The sequence below is a fragment of the Sinocyclocheilus grahami genome, unplaced genomic scaffold (genome assembly GCF_001515645.1).
Source record: "Sinocyclocheilus grahami isolate Dianchi unplaced genomic scaffold, SAMN03320097.WGS_v1.1 scaffold553.1, whole genome shotgun sequence".
NCBI classification, from domain to species: Eukaryota; Metazoa; Chordata; class Actinopteri; order Cypriniformes; family Cyprinidae; genus Sinocyclocheilus; species Sinocyclocheilus grahami.
Genome location: NW_015505732.1, coordinates 1,134,626 through 1,151,425, shown reverse-complemented (window position 1 = coordinate 1,151,425; position 16,800 = coordinate 1,134,626). Strand labels below are relative to the sequence as shown.

Here is a 16,800-nt window from a genome sequence, read left to right as displayed (position 1 = left end):
AAACATGAAGGCAATAGAAACTGCAAAATGCACATTTTTTTTTAAATCTGAGGGCTGTTATAAAATGCACAGATATTGTGATAGATAGATGATAGACGAATAGAAATGCAAACAGGCAGACAGATTAATTAATGGAAGAGCAATTCAAAGAGATGGGCAATTGAGGACAGACAGAAAGCTAAATTTTAGGCAGGGTTTGGGGGAGATTCGCACAAGGTGAAGCACACCAGGTTTGGCAGGTAGTGTTTGTATTATCACACTAACTGTTAAAAAAAGGGAAAACACCTCTTCTCTTCAATTTGTTTAATTTAGCTGTTCTGTTCTTGTGATGAACAGAGAATGAACGTGAGTGTTCCCACATTATCATCTTGTCGGTGCAGAAACAAGATTAGATTTCAGCTATTAGATTTTAGGGTTAAGGTATGCGGTTAGTGGCTGGAATATTATCAACATTATCCAATAACCATAATTTCTCAGATTTTAGAGGCTGGTTATGGTTTTAATTAAGTAAAAGGAAAGGGTCTGGGCTACAATTGATTGATCGGAATGTTGTACCAGTAATAACAAAGGAGGCTGATCCAGGAACCATGTCCTACTTAAAATCCAACATCAAGGGAGCCAGATTAAGGAAGTCAGCCATGATCAGGAAGACAATGCTGCAGTCTTTAACATCGCAGAATTTAACCTTGGTTTTGAAGAGGCCCCATTTGCCTTCCAAGGACTAGCAGGATACTTGGCAGGGGTGGTTGCTATGTGTGGACCTCAGCCTTGCTTGCTTCTGAAGCACCTCCCATGATGCTTGTTTATGCATTGGTCACTTTTACTGCTTTCATTTTGCAGAATCTCTCCCAGAGTAACCTGGTTAATGAGGTTGTTGCTGTAGTCCAATGTTTCGATGGTGGTTTGCATGTCAGAGCAGCATGTGGTAAAATGTCTAAACAAAGTAAATAAAGGATGAGATGGCAGCAGGACCAAGGAGGATTTCTGCGTCTATCATGCCCTTCTTGATTTATCACTTTTAGCCTTGCTTACCTTCAGACTGAAGCCTTTATTCTCTTCGAGTGGAAGACCATGTTCAGACTATGTTGGCCTCACACTCTCTAAAACAGGGCTCCTCAAATCTGGTCCTAGAGGTACATGACCCTGCAGAGTTTAGCTCAAACCCTGATCAAACTCACTTACCTTTGATTTTCTAGGGATCCTGATGACCTTGACAAGCTTGCTTAGGTATGTTTGATTAGGGTTGGAGCTAAACTCTGCAGGGCATTGGCCCTACAGGGCAAGATTTGAGGAACCCTGCTTTAAAGAGATGGATCAAGATGTACTCAGAGTACTTGAAAGGAGCAAATGCACTTCATTTCCAACTTTCAGCTCAAACCTTTCATGATTCCAAGTGGGCCCAAAATCTGGGATAGATTCTGTTGTAAACTTGTGTCCCAAAGATGGAAATACCACTCATTTAAGAAACAGTATATGGATGTTGGATTGGGAGGACAAGTGATGAAAGAAGCGTTGAAGAGGACATCTATGTCAAGCTGAAGTAATCATTCATGAATAGGGGTTCGGTCAGGGGTGTCCAGTCCTGCTCTTGGAAGGACACTGTCCTGCAGAGTTTAGCTCCAAACACAACTACACACACCTGAACCAAGGTAATCAAGGCTTTCAGGATTACTTCAAGGCAGATATGTTGGGACGAGGACCTCCAGGACCAGGAACCGACACCACAGGGTTAGGTGACCAACAGCTGATCAAGACACTCAACTGAAGACAGTGGAATATAAGGAAAAAAATCTCTCTCTCTGTCAGCCATCTAAAAGGTGCTGAGAAAACATGAAGGTAAGAACATTTTTGAAGACATTAACTACAAATTTGCTTGCTTTTTGCAACTTTGACGACACCAGACAATTCCAAAGAGGATTAAACTGATCAGTTGTTGTATTCTGGACTCTGCATTCATGTTTCCACCCAACAAACTGCACCTGAGCTCTTTTGTCTCCTCTTCCTGGTGTAAGGATGAACACAGAGGAAGTCATCACCGTTAGGGGTGTAACGATACACATATTCGTATTGAACCGTTCGGTACGCATTACAAACCGAACGATTCGCTGGACTAATCCTATTACATTTGGAAAATAAAAGAGCTTAAAGTGTGTGAAATATAATGTTCTCAGTGTCACTGCGCTCAACAAGGCAGCCTAAACGACGAAACAGGCAATGTGCTGTCTGCCCAGCAGCCCTGCGATAACCTCCCCTTGCTTGGTTGCATCGAAAGACGATGATCTTGTATCGACGATAGCCAGAGATATTGTCAAAAACATCAATTATTGGCAATATTAAGAGGATTTGGCATTTCCAATTAATGTAGGCCTGTTACATTATTATTTTTATTAGGCCTATTATTATTATGAAGTTACTTTTATTATTAAATTAAAATTAAAATAAATTTGCCCTGCAATAATGACCAAATAACTGACGTGCTGCGAGGATAACAAAAGATTACGCTATTTACTCCTGAATTAAAATGTTTTTAAAAAAGGTATTTTAAAACAGGTCTATACAATGAAATATAGGTCTATGATTAAAATATTAACACTTCAGTCATCAATAAAAATCAATGAAATAAAAAGCTTTTATTTCAAGCACCGACTTTCAAAAACAACCTGTTTAACACGAAATATGTTTCTTCTCATTTTTTTCACTATTTAATATTAGAAACAGTTAGCTATATAACGTTATCAGCATATATTGAAGTAGATTCGTCTCTCGTCATCTCTGAGAATATGTCAGATGCCGAAAGCTCCATCATTCTGTTTTTACTTTCACTTTCTGCATAATGAATTGACTGAGATTAAGACGTTAACCGGCATAACTCTTGCGCAACGTTGCACGTTGCTTGCGTGATATCCATTGGGTTGCCTTCATGGTTTCCAACATTGCGACGTAACCAATTACCCCCCCCCCCACACCTGTATTGAAAATGTACCAAACCATGACATCACTGTGTCATATCGAACCGAACCGGGAATTTTGTGAACCGTTACACCCCTAATCACCATGCATAACAAGTGCAATCTGGATATTGGGATTCACAATTTTTGGTCTGACCATTAACCACTAATAACTCCTTACCGGAACCTCAGAGCATGTTGACCAGTGGCTCATCATTTGCTATGCATGTGTAAGACCTTTGTGATCAACAGATGGTAAGAATGCAATTCAGAAAAATTATCTGATAGGAAAAGAGGTAACACTTTAGGTTAGGGAACACTATTCACTATTAGCTAGTTGCTTATTAGCATGCATATTACTAGCATATTGGCTGTTTATTAGAACTTAAAAAGCTCATATGAATGCCTTATTCTGCATGGCCATATTCTAGATCCCTTAAAGGTAGGGTAGGCAATTTCAGAGAGGCTAGCAATAGCAAGCTAGCTTTGAAAGCATAAGATCCCACCCTCCCTGCAAATCACTCTCCAAAGCCACGCCTCCTCCAAAACACATGAACCGGTGAGAAAACATTACAGTCCAAAGTGCATAATATTAAAATAATAACACCTTCCATTCTCACTCGGTCTGCAATAGCGTAACGGAACGCGCTGATGACGTACCATGTCTGTGTGAACAGGGTGCGCAGAGGTATGCAAATACATACATTGACAGGCAGGACAGCCTATCGTAGCCCTCGGATCGATGATAGATGATATGAATACATTTAGACAACTTAACCTAGTGATTGCTATCGGGATGTGAAGGGACTTTCAAACAGCATAATAAAAAATGTTTTGGAACCAAATCACCTACCCTGCCTTTAACCCTACCCCATACATGAACACAACTACTACAACAACTAGCTTATTTACTATCAGTAAGCAGCTAATTTTGAGTTTATTGAGGGAAAAATCTTAGTCAATAGTGAATATATGTAGAGCCAGTGGAGGGGCGGTGTGATGACAGAGTACTAAGGTTCAATATAATTTGGGCATTTGATCCTGGATGAGCTGCAGAAGTTTCACTGAGAGGCTGGCCAGAAATGAGATACTATATACGACTAGGGCTTGTACTATAGGACCTGAGTAGCTTGCCTAGAAAGGTGCAGAAGTAATGTATTGACTGTGCAGTGCCAGAAAAAATGTGCAAAAATTGTGCAAAAAAACCTTTAGAGGTATAACAGTTTGTCACTGGTGAAGTGCCCTTAAAAGGACAACTTTGTACCTTATCTACACCTAAAAGGTGCATGTTAGTAACTTAGAGTTGTGGAATGTACTCTGTAGTACTATGAACCTTTTAGGGGTAAATGAGGTACGAAGATGTCCTTCTGAGGGTACTGCCCCAGTGACGAGATGTTGTTCCCCTGAAGGTGCTATTTGTGCACACTGAGTATGGGTAGCGTGTGGGATGCATATGACAGACCGTTGTCCAGTGTGGTGCCAAGGTTCTTGGCTTTATGTGGGGAAATGACCGTGTTGTCTATGACGAGGTCTTGGCAAGGATGTTTCTTGGCTGGGATGAACAGCAGTGTTTTTAGTAAATTCCGCATCAGATGATGGGCATTTATCCATGCACAAATGCATTTCCAGGTGATAACTTGACTAAGTGATTTGGTGTGAAGTCAGAATACACTTAGCACTGATCCTGTGGAAAATGAATGGGTAGTTGATGTGGCGATAAAGCAGATCCTTTTCATGGTAACTGGTTAGTTCTGCTCTGAGCCTGTAATGTCTGCTTCATTGAGAGTAAGGAGAAGGATTTGGTGGTTCACAGTGTTGAGTGCTGCTTCTTTTATTGAAAGAGACTGGGCCCCCCTCAGACACACACACACACACACACACCATGCCCTCCCCATCCGTGTCTGGGACATTGTCACCAGGCTTGGTACTCCTGAAGTACCCCCCACCCTCCAAGGGTCTTTGTCACTGTAAGTCCTTCTGCAGACTGAAACAGTGCCAAACCTCACTCACTCACACACACACACACAGATATAATGTGTCCTTTCCCAAAGGCTCATTCAGAAAGGCCGTTTGCTTGTCAGAATGCATCGAGCAGATCTGCGCAGATTGAAAACGCTCGATGAAATGGAAAAGTGGGGAGAGAGCGACTTATGCCATTATCTAGTATTGGGTAGAAGTGTGTCACATGTGTAACAAGGACACATTAAAACAGTCACAAGTGATATCAAAATGTGACTACACTTATAAATGTGTGGCACCCATCCAGCCAGCTGTATTTTAAAATGTATTTGCCTCAAATTATTCATTTTTTATTTTTCTAATTTTTTAAACAGAGAGATGAAATTGCATTGTTGCAAAATGTTCTAGCAAGTTCATGTTGTAACATGAAATGTAACTGGTTTTAAATAGAGTCATGTTTTTCAATATGTTTTGCATAGCTGGGAGACAGAAGAAACTATAACATTCTTTATTTATGCTTTATTTTTCCTTTTTGAAGTGTAAGGGTTAAAACCAGCATCTTTTGGTTTGTTCTCTTGGCGTACAGTGGTACGCTGTATAGGTGTGGAGAATTAAGCAAGCCACTGGCAAGGAATGAGGTGTGGTCTACATGACCGTCTCCAGTGCCTTATCTGCTGCAAACACACGCTCGTGTACAGTGACCTCACATTTTACGCATGTAGGGGACTCTCCAAAAAATGTTTCAGGGTTAAAAAATGCATTTCTGAAAAGGTAATAAAAATCTAAACCAAAAATCTGGACTTAAACTTAGAAAGAAGACTAAAATCTGTCACTCTTCCTACTGTTAGGGTTAGGTAAGTTATTTTTGCAAAAAAAAAAATCATTTATAGTGATTTTTAAAGTACCAAGTTTGAAATATTGAAATATAAGACTTTTTTAACTGTGTAAAATAGCACGTGGTTTTAGGAAATATAACAGAAAAAATTTAATCATATATGCAAAAAAGTCTCAAAATGTACACATTATTACTACATAGAGTATCCCATATCCTGTACATATACTTTTAGATTATAGTATACATTATTGTTCAAAGGTTTGGGGTCGGTAAGATTTTTTTTGTGCTTTTAAAAGAATGTGTGTGAGTGTGTGTGTGTGTGTGCGTGTGTGTGTGTGAGTGAGTGTGTGTGTGTGTGTGTGTGTGTGAGGGTGAGGGAGTGTGTGTGTGTGTGTGTGTGTGAGTGAGTGAGTGTGTGTGTGTGTGTGTGTGTCCATGTCTCCATGTACTTGTCAAGTATATTTGATCAGTGGACCAGCCCTGCTGCTCGTGAAGGTACACACTCTCACACATTCCCACTGCCGCCAGCAACAACACAACACATACAATGCAGCTCAGTCTCAAGGATGTGAAAATCTGTGGAAATCTGTTCACTTAAGCCACAGAAGCGATTGAATCCAGACATGTGATTAAAATCTTAAGGAGTTGTTCTGGAATTATGCAAATGTGTATGTACTCTATATAAATGGGCTTTTTAGAAATCATTTGATCTTTGGCTGAAAGTGTGAAAACCTCTGTTTAGTGTGTTTATCAGACTGAAGAAACCATGGAATGGTTCATTTATACTCAGTGAATCATCTTAGGACCGGGGTGTCCAAACTTTTTTTTTTTTTGTGTGTACTTCTAAATTTTTATATTTATTTTTTCATTAGTTAATTACACAAATTTATTTAATATAGCATTGCAATTTCTGTCACAACCGCACACACAGCCTGCAGCTCCCTCATGAGCCTCTAGTTGGCTTTGATCATCAAGCTATAATGATGAGAAAGTTTGTCTCCACGTATAATAATGTGTTCAATTTATTTATTATTTGAGTCTTGATGCCAAATATTCTTAATATGATTTTGAAGATGCACTGCTGAGAAGAGAAAAAAAACTCAATGCTTTTCAGTAATTTTCTATATTTAGATGAATGTTAAGGTTAGGAAGGTCACTGCAATAGAGAACAATCAGATTCGTTCTTTATCTGTCTTTGTGTCTGACTGCTTTGGTTTTGGGTTTTATTGAGAATCATTTGATTTGAACAAATGAGCTTTAACAGTAGATAAAATATGAATGAACTTTTTCCAGTTCTTTCTCTCATTCTAACCGCTGCTCTGATGCTTTTTACTCTTTCCTTTTGCAGTTTGTCTGTTCTTTGAGATAATCTGAATGTTTGTGTACTTAAGGTCGACAAAATATACAGTACACATGTGTGTCCATTCGTCTTTCTCACACAGGAAAAAAATACAGAAAACAACATGTTATCTTTTTACCCAGGTGTGCTGTATGTATTTGTGTATGTATCTAATGTTGAAAATCTTGTCCTTCGATTTGTTTTCATTTACAGTGTTTTCTGGTTTTGTCCCATTTTGTTGCTGTTGTTGTTTTACTTCAACATCAATATTTAAAAAAATAAAAAAGCACAAAACCAGTTATAAGGAGATAATCTGAATGTTTGTGTACTTAAGGTCGACAAAATATACAGTACACATGTGTGTCCATTCGTCTTTCTCACACAGGAAAAAAATACAGAAAACAACATGTTATCTTTTTACCCAGGTGTGCTGTATGTATTTGTGTATGTATCTAATGTTGAAAATCTTGTCCTTCGATTTGTTTTCATTTACAGTGTTTTCTGGTTTTGTCCCATTTTGTTGCTGTTGTTGTTTTACTTCAACATCAATATTTAAAAAAATAAAAAAGTTAACCAAATGTGACCCTAGAGCACAAAACCAGTTATAAGGGTAAATTTTTCGAAATTGAGATTTATGCATCATCTGAAAGCTGAATAAATAAGCTTTCCATTGATGTAAGGTTTGTTAGGATCGGACAATATTTGGTCGAGATGCAGCTATTTGAAAATCTGGAATCTGAGGGTGCAAAAAAATCTAAATATTGAGAAAATCATCTTTAAAGTTGCCCAAATGAAGTTCTTAGCAATGCATATTACTAATCAAACATTAAGTTTTGATATATTTACGGTAGGAAATTTACAAATATCTTCATGGAACATGATCTTTACTTAATATCCTAATGATTTTTGGCATAAAGGAAAAATTTATAATTTTGACCCGTACAATGTATTGTTGGCTATTGCTGCAGATATCCCCCAGCGACTCAACACTGCTTTTGTGCTCCAGGCTCACAAATGTTTTGTCACAATTGTTATCTTATATAGCACTCCTCACATGTGAGATTCTATGAAGTTCTGGAAATACAGAGAGCTGGCACAAAAGCAGTTTTCACAATATAATTAAACCATTAAAACTTCTAACTCTTAAATTCTACCCTCCTGTATTACTTCCTGTATTTTTTCTCAGGCTGATGCTGGCACCAGTTTCCTCCGTGCAGCTCGCTCAGGTAATCTGGAAAAGGCTCTCGACCACATCAAGAATGGCATCGACGTCAACACAGCCAATCAGGTAAGACTTCCTCAACTCCCTGTATTCCTCAAGAGGAAAAAAAAACATATGATTCATTGTTCGATTGAGTCACAGCCAGGCTTCATTTGGAGGTGAAATGTCTGTTTGCAGAAGTGAATCTTCTTACAGATAAATGCTTGATCTCGAGAGGCGCTCTAGAAGACAAAATGTGAAAGATGTGTGATCTCAGATGATCTAGAGCACACAGGGCCACTTCGCACACTTCATTATTTCCGTGATGTGACAATAGTCCTTAAACTCATAAAATTAAAGCTTCCAAAAGGCTTTTTTTTTGCAGCAATGCCATAGAAGAACCTTTAAGTGATTAGTTCTTAAAATAACCTTTTTGTTTTACCTTTTGAAATTTTTAAATTCTACATTTTAAAAATTCTAAAGAACCTTTTCCACTATGAAGAACCTTTTGTGCAATGGAAAGCTTCCATGGATAGTAAGGCTTTTAGTGGAAGCATCAATGCCAAGAGCCTTTATTTTTAAGAGGGTAGGAGAACTGGTGATCAGAAGGACCTTACCTATAATGGGAGTGAGATCCATATGTGACCCTGGACCACAAAATGGTAAATTTTTCAAAATAAGTACTTAAGCTGTATGGTTTGTTAGGATCGGACAATATTTGGCTGAGATACAACTATTTGAAAATCTGAGGGTGCAAAAAAATCTAAATATTGAGAAAATCATCTTTAAAGTTGTCCAAATGAAGTTCTTAGCAATGCATTTTGATATATTTACGGTAGGAAATTTACAAAATATCTTCATGGAACACGATCTTTACTTTAATATGCTAATGATTTTTGGCATAAAAGAAAAATCGATAATTTTGACCCATACAATGTATTTTTGGCTATTGCTACAAATATACCCCAGCGACTTAAGACTGCTTTTGTGCTGCAGGGTCACATATCGTCTTGAATTTTGCTCCAGAGATAGTAAAGAGCAGGGCAGAGAGCAACTTCAGGATAAGCCTTGGTATTGAATGCTATTCTGAGCCAAGCTTAAGAGTGGCTTTCAATGGCTCAGAATGCTACTTGGGTGATGAAGATCAGGAGAGTAGCTAAGTGTTCAGATTTCATAACAAAATGGTCAATTTTTCAAAATAAGTACTTAAGCTGTATGGTTTGTTAGGATCGGACAATATTTGGCTGAGATACAACTATTTGAAAATCTGAGGGTGCAAAAAAATCTAAATATTGAGAAAATCATCTTTAAAGTTGTCCAAATGAAGTTCTTAGCAATGCGTTTTGATATATTTACGGTAGGAAATTTACAAAATATCTTCATGGAACACGATCTTTACTTTAATATGCTAATGATTTTTGGCATAAAAGAAAAATCGATAATTTTGACCCATACAATGTATTTTTGGCTATTGCTACAAATATACCCCAGCGACTTAAGACTGCTTTTGTGCTCCAGGGTCACATATCGTCTTGAATTTTGCTCCAGAGATGGTAAAGAGCAGGGCAGAGAGCAACTTCAGGATAAGCCTTGGTATTGAATGCCATTCCCAGCCAAGCTTAAGAGTGGCTTTCAATGGCTCAGAATGCTACTTAGGTGATGAAGATCAGGAGAGTAGCTAAGTGTTCAGATTTCATAATTACTCTTCTTTGATGAACATGTCCGGTTCAACTCAAATTGCTTGCTGTGCCGTTTAAGGGTGTGTCTTTTCACCCGATATTTGTGCTAAACTACCTTCTTTACCTTGGTGGACCTGATTGGAAATAATTTTCTTTTTCCGTGTCTGAATTGCGCACAGATTTTATTGTGTGTGTACAGTAGATGCATTCATGTCCATTTCTTTTCCCTTTAGCCTGTTCGTACACTGACATGTCTATGCCCTTTGATTAATGCCTGCATGCGTTGTGTGTGATGACTTCAGCGTTTTGCTCCATTTAGTCGTCATACTGAAGCAAACGTGTGTGAACATGTCCGGTTCAACTCAAATTGCTTGCTGTGCCGTTTAAGGGTGTGTCTTTTCACCCGATATTTGTGCTAAACTACCTTCTTTACCTTGGTGGACCTGATTGGAAATAATTTTCTTTTTCCGTGTCTGAATTGCGCACAGATTTTATTGTGTGTGTACAGTAGATGCATTCATGTCCATTTCTTTTCCCTTTAGCCTGTTTGTAAACTGACATGTCCATGCCCTTTGATTAATGCCTGCATGCGTTGTGTGTGATGACTTCAGCGTTTTGCTCCATTTAGTCGTCATACTGAAGCAAACGTGTGAGTAGGTCTACTGAACTCACAATGCACCGCTGAGCTCTTTCAAAAACCTGCTGCCAGACCCTTGAGCTATAGGACACATAGGCTATATTGCAAAAACAATATTTTCTTAGTATGATTGTCTTGGCCTAAATTCAATATCTAAACATTCTTAAAGCAAGACAGACTTAAGCCCTATTCGGACGGTAATAGTTTCTCGTGTGGACGTCTGTAAAAGCAAATTTACATGGCACCTCAGTGATAAAACTCATGGATTCAGATGTTGATTTATTCACAGTGGAGAAGCGAGTTCTGTGATCGTGCTCACGTGGCCAGTCGCATGATTGTCTGCTGAAAATAAAATGTCATACGCCAAACTGACCCCAAACCAGCCCAAATTTTGTCCACCCGCACATTCAAATTCAAAACCGCCCAATCTGGCAACATTGGCTGCGAGATCTAGCGAGAAGCATTCAAACTCTGCACAGAATTATCTGTTATAAACAGATCAAACAGCGCTGACGCACAAAACCAGAAGTAGTAACGCTAACTATAGCCATAGTGTTGTTGCAGAAATAGTCGGATGTTCTTACATTATTAATTTCAGGGTTTGTACAACCCTTTGAGAGAGAAATTCAAGCACTTTTCTGTGACTTTCAAGCATTCCACAAAACTATTTCCAGCATTTTAAAGCTCTATAAATGATCCAATTTGAATGTTATTTTTAACGGGATGACCAAAATATACATTGTGGTAAACAAACACTTAATAAAATAAAATACATTTTAAAATACATTTTTTAAAAATACATCAAATCACCAATATAACCAGTAGATGGCAGCAGAGGAGCACTTATTGGCTTTTAGTCATTCATTTCTACTTTTTGCTTTATATTTTGAAATTATAAAATCACTATTAAAATATCAAATCATCAAGAAATCAAATTTTGTCAGAGTTTTGCACTTTTTTGTGTCACAAAGTTCATTGAAAAACTAACTTTTCTTCAATTTGCAACTGAATCCCACAAAGTGCGTTCCTATCATAATCACTGAAGTTGTCGTTCAGTTCAGTATAATACTATAGAAGAATAGTGACACACTTTACTTAAAATGGTTTTCTGTCTTGCATTTTATCTCTCGAAATGATGGATGTCACTAAAAATGTGGAGATTAGCAGACATAAGTTAATGCAAGTTCTTATTTACATGAGATAAACATAAAGCTGCTTGGTTAATATTTGTATGCATATAATTGTATATAATACATATTTTAAAATTGTATTGCATACCTGTTGCTTCCACAAAAATGACCCGTTTCAAATGTTTGTGTGCTTTTCTTCTCTTTCTTCTTTTTGTTCTTAACAGCTCCCACTCGCTGTGGTGGAGCAGTTATGAAATATTGAAAAAACTAAACAAATCAGTAATAAATATGCATGCAAATCACGGCGAAGTGCAACAGTTACTGTGTTCGGCACTGAATTTTGAATCAATTTCTTCTTGTAAACTCAGAGATGTGGATTCGGACTGTAGTTCATCCGGGGATTTTTATGCGGGGGGTGGGAGAAAAACACCAAAATTCTGGATTCAGACGGCAATAAATCACTGACTAACGCCTGTAAATTTTGAGAATAGCTTACGTCGCCATGAGAGACAATTACCATCCGAATCGGCCTTTACTTGACAAAACTGTATAAGATAAACAGACTTGTTTTCTGTGAATATAACTCAAATATGTTTTTTTAACCTCATAAATAAAATGTTTTGCTGTCTTGTTTTTAGCAGATATCTAACAAAATTTACAAGAAAAAAAAGCGATTTGTCAATGTGAACAAACAGTACACTTATACTTATACATTCTTTATTCTCTTCCATAACATATTGTCCAATAAATTAAAGATACATTTGTTTTTGTATACTAATTAAGAAAATATTTTTGCATGGATATTTGTGTTTGTTTGGAACAGAATGCTAGCATTCTGCTTAGAACTACTGTATAAAGCCTATTTTTTCCCCCACAAAAATATTATATAATGCAGTAATCAATATACTCTACATAAATGAGATGTCTATTAACATTTACTGACTGATGCAAAAAAAGATATATATAAGGTGTGCAAGTTGATCATTACACCTTTTCCAATGACAGAGTTTGACATCTCTGCATCGCCACTTAATTGTGCAACTTTTGTTCTGCAGATGCAGCTTTATATCTGTTCAGTATTTCTTCTTCATCCATCCATTCTTTTTCTTTTGCTCCTTCGTTTCTTTCTTTGAGACACATTGAGATGGGGTGAGTGGTCTCTACACTCGGAGGGGATAATATCAGCAATGTGAGAAAGGTCCAACCTCACATGTCCTGTGAGGCTGAAGGAAGGCTGTGTGAGGTTAGACCTATCCCACATGGCCTGTATTCTTCCCAGCAGAGAGACCACCGGCCTGATCATCACCATCATCATCATCATCATCATCATCATCATCATCATCATCGGTTGATGTCATTTGACAGTGCTCTGTGTGTTTCGTGAGAGTGGGAGTGATCTACAACCCCCCACATCCCCATTTCAGTCTCTTTGGGACATTACAAGACTGCATAATTTGAGATCAAATCACCTTCAGAGTGAGTTTGCTCTGCTGTCTCTTTCTCTTCACAGAATGGACTCAACGGGCTGCACCTGGCCTCGAAAGAAGGCCATGTTAAAATGGTGCTGGAACTATTGCACCACGGTATTGTTCTAGAGACGACCACAAAGGTAAGACTTGGTGGCCAGGCATTTACCAGAATTAAAGGCACAGTATGTAATTTTTCGCCGCTAGAGGGCGCGTATTTAAAATAAACAAAGAGACAAAGGCGTAGTTTGATGACGCCGTGACTGAGTGTGCAATCATGGGAGTTGTCGTCTTCATCCTCACAGCCATCGCAATCCGACGGGACTCGGGCAGAAATCATGTTCATGGATGAGCTAATGATTTATTAACGTAGTAGAATGAAGCAGAGTGAGGCTGAAAGCCGTCGAAGCGAAGCCGCTGAACGAACGTGACACAAGGCTCGAAAGCAGCGGAGCTTTTATTATGCCACAGTCGACCGCTTCCGCTGCTTCTGGTCGTGCGTATGGGGGGTAAAGCAGCGGAGCTTTTATTATGCCACAGTCGACCGCTTCCGCTGCTTCTGGTCGTGCGTATGGGGGGTAAAGCAGCGGAGCTTTTATTATGCCACAGTCGACCGCTTCCGCTGCTTCTGGTCGTGCGTATGGGGGGTAAAGCAGCGGAGCTTTTATTATGCCACAGTCGACCGCTTCCGCTGCTTCTGGTCGTGCGTATGGGGGGTAAAGCAGCGGAGCTTTTATTATGCCACAGTCGCGCGCTTCCGCTGCTTCCGGTCGTGTGTATGTGGGGTAAAGCAGCTACTAGATACACTTGAAAGATCTGTTATAATGCTACTCTGTGCGGTCGTCACCGGTCTATTAAAACGCACAACATATTAAAGCGTCTTTATAATTTTTCTATAATCTGCAAGTACATTTTTAATAAAACAAATATATATGTTTGTAATTCGAAGTACACTAGTGCACATTTAATACAATTAGGCACTCTACTTTTTCACAACGGAATGCTTGATTTTTAAAACAATGCATGTGATTAGAAAAAATAAAACATTTTCTGTGTCATTAAATAAGATATTTCTCTTATAGAAAGGAAACACTGCTCTTCACATAGCTGCGTTAGCTGGACAGGAGCAGGTGGTCACAGAGCTGGTTAACTATGGAGCCAATGTCAACGCTCAGTCTCAGGTGAGCTAATAACCGGGTTGGTTACTGTGTTACTGTATAATATTCAGCTATCTGCGAGCAGTCCCCTAATGTTGACCTAAATCACAATATAAGAGAGTGGTTTATGTGTTTTCTTCTCCCCAGTTGGATGTTCTGTAGTTCATTTGAACAGTTGAGTGTTTTTAAATGTATGCAGCATTGCTGTCCGAACTATAATCTGTCTGCCTGTATTGTCATCTGTGTATTTGTGTGCTTGTTAGTTTGGTATTGTATCTGCATATGGGTGTTTATGTCTGTCTGCAACAGAAGGGCTTCACTCCTCTATACATGGCTGCACAAGAGAATCACCTGGAGGTTGTGAAGTTTCTCCTGGACAATGGAGCCAATCAGACCATTCCAACTGAGGTAATGCTGCGCTTGTGAAATAAAGCAGTACTCTTTAGCATGCCTTTAAAAATGTATGAGTATGTATTAGTGGAATAATATACTTTAAAAGAATAATCTTAAAGGGATAGTTCACTCAAAAATGAAAATGCTGTCATCATTTACTCCCCCTTCCAAACATGAGTTTCTTTCTTCTGTTGAACACAAAAGGAGATATTTTGAGTAATGTGTATAACCAAACAGTTAACCAAATGTAATGTTTCCGGATGCTTAAATGCATGTTAATTGCAATTAAATGAAAAAGTATTATAATTGTATTAAATTTATATTAAATGCAGTTATCTGAACTTAAGGGTGTTTTTAACCCACTTATGTAGGAATTAAGGATATCTTTGCATGTCATGATTATTCATATTCATAATAACTGTATTGCATGCCATGTATTTAAATATATTTGTATATTTGAAGCAGCTTAGTACATTTAGCACATATTAACTTGTAAATCACATATTAATATAACACTGCAGTTAAAATTACAATCACATACTTTACATGTGCTTTAGTATGTTAGTCAACACATTAAAATAAGTGCACTTATTTAAAGGATGACAAAAGATTATTAAAACATAATGATTTAAAATGTACTTCAAAGTAAAACTTGACATGATTTCAATGTGCACTTAAGTGTGTTAAGAAACAGTCATGAAAGTGTCTCTCTTTAAATACACTTATTTCATTAGTATTATATTATTTGCAAGTACATTATTTAAACATTTACTTTAAGATATGAAGTACACTACAAGTGCACATTCAATACAATTAAGCACACTTATTTTTGGGTCGGATCAAACTTTACTGCACCAAAAGGAAACGTTTAGCATGTTAAGCCAACAGAGGTTGCACACTTACCTTAACCTGCCATTTTCAGGTTATTGAGAGAAATATGGGTGTTCATGTAAAAAAAAAAAAATCTGAAAATGTGTGTCTTGTGTGTTTGTCTTTCTTGCAGGATGGCTTTACCCCTCTTGCTGTGGCTCTTCAGCAGGGCCATGAGAATGTGGTGGCCCTGCTCATCAACCACGGTACTAAGGGCAAGGTCCGCCTTCCCGCACTGCATATCGCTGCCCGAAACGATGACACCCGAACTGCCGCTGTGCTTTTACAGAATGACCCAAATCCTGATGTCTTAAGCAAGGTTTGTGTAAACTGATGGAAAACCTCTTTCCTTGCTCTTTTCCTATTCAACTGGACATCTAGTAATGTATCATAATAAATCATATAAATCTGTGTAAGCACACTAAAGTTCAAAAGTTTGGGGTCAGTAGTAATTTATTTTATTTATTTTGAATTAAAACTTTTATTCAGCAAGGTTACCAAAAAGAAGTATACTTCAAGTTTATTTGAATAAGTATTTTATTTTATTAAGTAGACTTAAAGAAAGTTCAATTATATTTTTAAGTATACTATATGTAGTAAGTATACATATATCAGAGTACTAGTAGTATACTTGTAAGTGTACTATTTCAATACTCCTTGGGACTAAATTGGCCCACTTTCTAGTATATACAAGTATACTTTTAAGTATAACAGTAGTAGACTTTGAGTACACAACTAGTTTACATCTATGTTTTTAGCGTGTACTGCAACTATACTAAAAGTGAACTAGGTATACTGATAGTTTACTAATTAAATACTTGTAGCATTTTTAGTACACTTTGAAGTATAGTCTCAGTAAACTACTAGTTTAATAGTTTTATACTTCAAGTATACTCGTATTGTTACATGAATATCTGAACATACAAAACATCAAAAGAACAGAGTATCTGCTTGTAAACAAAAACGTTTTATTCTAGCTTCATGCATTATTTTTTGTAAACACTTGAATGTGGGTAAGTTTCATAAATAAAGGAATAAATAAACACCATTTTGAACAAAAAGCTGAAAAAATATTAATTGAATTCAGAATGATAATCAAAACGTAGACGGAGTCGACATTTTATTCCATAACGTTACACAGTTTTGATGCTGTTTTATGTCTGATGATCGTGTTAGATTACACGTG

General features: G+C 37.6%; 1 protein-coding gene across 1 annotated transcript in view; it reads left to right on the top strand.

Annotated features, from left to right (window-relative positions):
- LOC107556016 (ankyrin-1-like) overlaps positions 1–16,800 on the top strand; it is a 154,781-nt gene that overhangs the window by 47,883 nt on the left and 90,098 nt on the right. The window contains exons 3-7 of the mRNA XM_016238982.1: positions 8,268–8,369; positions 13,239–13,337; positions 14,277–14,375; positions 14,661–14,759; positions 15,748–15,933. Of these exons, the coding sequence (XP_016094468.1) occupies positions 8,268–8,369; positions 13,239–13,337; positions 14,277–14,375; positions 14,661–14,759; positions 15,748–15,933 (585 nt within the window). The remainder of the gene's footprint in view (positions 1–8,267; positions 8,370–13,238; positions 13,338–14,276; positions 14,376–14,660; positions 14,760–15,747; positions 15,934–16,800) is intronic.